Consider the following 3,445-nt stretch of genomic DNA (forward strand, 5'->3'; position numbering starts at 1 on the left):
GGGGTGGGGGAAGGTTTAGGGGTGGATCCGGTTTCCGGTCGATGTGTCCGTCCGTGCGGAAGGGTCCGGGTTGGATTTTTTTTTCCCACCCCCTGCTCCGCTGATGGCGGCGCCGCCTCCTCCTGCTGCTGCGGGCCTGTTCAGGGATTGCTGGGGCTGCCGCCTGGTGTGCGGGGTTGGCCTGCTCGGGGCCGGAGGTTACGTATTCGCCTCGGCCCGGAGTGTGCTGCGGAAAACGGCGTGTGCCCCCGGCGTGGGGACGGTGGCTCAGATGGTCTTCGCCCTGAGTGGGTACAGCAGGAGCGGCTGGAGGGGCTGAATAGCCTTGGGGCGGGGCGGGGTGACCTTATAGAGGTTTATAAAATCACGAGGGGCACGGATAGGGTGATTTCCCCCCCCCTCCCCCTTTAATTATGGAACATGGGGGTCGCTGCCTGGGTCCAGCATTTATTGCCCCCCCCACCCTAATTGCCCCCCTTGAGAAGGTGGGGGGGGAGCTGCCTTCTTGAACCGCTGCAGTCCATGTGCTGTGGGTTGACCCACAATGTCCCTTAGGGAGGGAATTCCAGGATTCTGACCCAGTGACACTGAAGGAACGGCGATATATTCCCAAGTCGGGATGGGGAGGGGAACTTGCAGGGGGGTGGTGTTCCCATGTACCTGCTGCCCCTTGTCCTTCTGGATGGAAGTGGTTTGTGTGTTTGGAACGTGCTGCCTGAGGATCTTTGGTGAATTTCTGCAGAGCACCATGTAGATGGTACACACTGCTGCTACTGAGCGTCGTTGGGAGGAGAGAGTGGGATGTTTGTGGATGTGGTGCCAATCGAGCGGGGGCTGCTTTGTCCTGGATGGTGTCAAGCTTCTTGAATGTTGTTGGAGCTGCCCCCATCCAGGGGCAAGTGGGGAGTATTCCATCCCACTCCTGACTTGTGCCTTGTAGATGGTGGGACAGGCTTTGGGGGGAGTCAGGAGGTGAGTTACTTGCCGCAGGATTCCCAGCCTCTGAGCTGCTCTTGTAGCCCCTGTGTTTATGTGGCGAGTCTAGGTCTTTAGTCAAGGTCTTTTTCCTGGGTTCAGGCAGTCCATAGTTTTAGGGCATAGGTTTAAGGTGAGAGGGGAAAGATTTAAAAGGGACCTGAGGGGCAACTTTTTCCATGCAGAGGGTGGTGTATATGGAATGAGCTGCCAGAGGAAGTGGTGGAGGCTGGTACAATTACAACATTTAAGAGGCATCTGGATGGGTACATGAATAGGAAGGGTTTAGAGGGATATAGGCCAAATGCTGGCAAATGGGACTAGATTAATTTAGGATATCTGGTCAGCATGGACGAGTTGGACCGAAGGGTCTGTTTCCGTGCTGTACAGCTCTATGACATCTCTCCCTGTTCTCACCTGGTCAGTGGAATTTGCTATTCAACTGCATGGGACATCATGCCGAGAACCTCCTCCTTCTCCACTCCCCCCGCTGTTCTCCATCACTGATGCTGTGTGCTGTATATTGCATGGGGCAGTGCACTGACATCTCTCCCTCTTTGCCACCTCACCATCCTCCTGTACCCATTGCTGAATGCAGTTTGCTATTTGACTGCACGGGGCATCACACTCTGACCACCATACACAGACGCATTTAACTGTGATGTGAAAAAGAACAGGCACAAGTCAGGGGGAATGGCACTAAGTGAAATGCTTATTCAGATTGTTAGAGCAAAGGCCATAGGCCAAACAGCCTCTGCTGTGCTCTCAGATTTCCAACGGCTTATGCGACCCTCTCTGCTGTCTCTCCCTATGACAGGTTTGGCTTCCTGGGGTGTGGTCGTCTTAGTGAACCCAGACCAGAAATCGCAGTTAAAGTAGTCGAGACTGGACAAGATCTGCACCATGAACGCTCCTAAGGAGAGAGTGAAAACTAACTGTGATGTCTGAATATCATCAGCAGTTGTGACAAGAGAGAATTCAAATCATGATCTGCCCCTGAGAGAATCCGAGTAGCATTTTTCACAACATGGAAAGAACTAATTTCTTTAACCAGTTTCTCAACATGTCTTGAGAACATGGAAGAAATCACTTTAGTGTTGAAGTGGCATGAATTTCTGTGTGTGTGGGTGTGTGTGTGTGTGCACATAATCAATCTTTCTGTGTGACTCTAATCGAATATACATCATTGTAACCCACTGAATTAAAGTCACAGTAACTCTGTTCAGTCGCTGTTTGATCCAAACGTTACTAGAGCCTTGGCAACTCGGCACGGTGGCTCAGTGGTTAGCACTGCAGCCTCACGACACCAGGGACCAGGGTTCGATTCCACCCTCGGGTGACTGTCTGTGCGGAGTTTGCACATTCTCCCCGTGTCTGCGTGGGTTTCCTCCGGGTGCTCCGGTTTCCTCCCACAGTCCAAGGATGTGCAGATTGGCCATGCTAAATTGTTCCATGGTGTCCAGGGAGGTGCAAGTTGGGTGGATTAGCTATGGGAGACACTGGGGGATGGGTTTGGGTGGGAAGCTCTTTGGAGGGTTGGTATGGACTCGATGGGCCGAATGGCCCGCTTCTACACTGTAGGGGGTTTCTATGATTCTAACTCATATTCCTAATTTGGAGAGATGCAGGTACAGTGGTATTATTGCTGAATGCTCATGTTCCGTGGATTCCGATCCCACCATGACATCTGGCAGAACTTATGTTCAACTTGTTAATAAATCTGGAATTGAAAGCTAGCTTCAGTGATGCTGAAGCAATCATCGCTTGTGGTAAAAACCCATCTGATGTCCGTTAGGGAAGGAAATCAGCCAGCCTTACCTAGTCTGGCCTACGTGTGACTCCAGACCACGTGCCCCTCACAAGCCACAGTTCACAAGTGATGGGAGAGGTGACAAATGCTGGTCTTTTCAGTAACACCCCCATCCCTGTTAAATCGGGACTCTCGGCTTCACATTTAAAATAAAGGTCACTGACTCAAGTTTGTGCAATTCTGCTCAATCCAAACATTATTGAGGTCCCGCAGCCTACCATTTCTGAAACAGTGCCACGAGGAAGTCTGACGCAAGACCAGTCAGCTGAGAAAATGAGTTGTTCTGCAGGCAGTCTACCATTCACACTCACTCATATCCTGACGCAACACTGGAAAATTCACACTGAGCGGCCAGAAAAATGAGTGACCAATGTCTCATTCACAAAATAAAGATGAAACTGGGTGGGATATTAAAGGGAGCAGGGAGAGTGGGATTAGACTGGGTGGGATATTAAAGGGAGCGGGGAGTGAGGGGGGAGAGTGGGATTAGACTGGGTGGGATATTAAAGGGAGCGGGGAGTGAGGGGGGAGAGTGGGATTAGACTGGGTGGGATATTAAAGGGAGCAGGGAATGAGGGGGAGAGTGGGATTAGACTGGGTGGGATATTAAAGGGTGAGGGGGGAGAGTGGGATTAGACTGGGTGGGATATTAAAGGGAGC

General features: G+C 51.6%; 1 protein-coding gene across 1 annotated transcript; it reads left to right on the forward strand.

The window, feature by feature from the left end:
- Positions 1–2,196, forward strand: dmac1 (distal membrane arm assembly component 1). The gene is made up of 2 exons (XM_020524423.2): positions 1–287; positions 1,793–2,196. The coding sequence occupies exons 1-2, from the start codon at positions 104–106 to the stop codon at positions 1,852–1,854; spliced, it is 246 nt and encodes an 81-aa protein (XP_020380012.1). The 5' UTR covers positions 1–103; the 3' UTR covers positions 1,855–2,196.
- Positions 2,197–3,445: the final 1,249 nt, after the last annotated feature.

Source organism: Rhincodon typus, chromosome 43 (assembly GCF_021869965.1).
Source record: "Rhincodon typus isolate 14 chromosome 43, sRhiTyp1.1, whole genome shotgun sequence".
NCBI classification, from domain to species: Eukaryota; Metazoa; Chordata; class Chondrichthyes; order Orectolobiformes; family Rhincodontidae; genus Rhincodon; species Rhincodon typus.

What these genes read in the sequence shown, in the direction of transcription:
- dmac1 (XM_020524423.2), top strand. Translation starts at nt 104, where the DNA reads ATGGCGGCGCCGCCTCCTCCTGCTGCTGCGGGCCTGTTCAGGGATTGC. An exon ending in TCAGATGGTCTTCGCCCTGA is followed by an intron (nt 288 to 1,792) that starts GTGGGTACAGCA and finishes TCCCTATGACAG; the next exon opens with GTTTGGCTTCCTGGGGTGTG.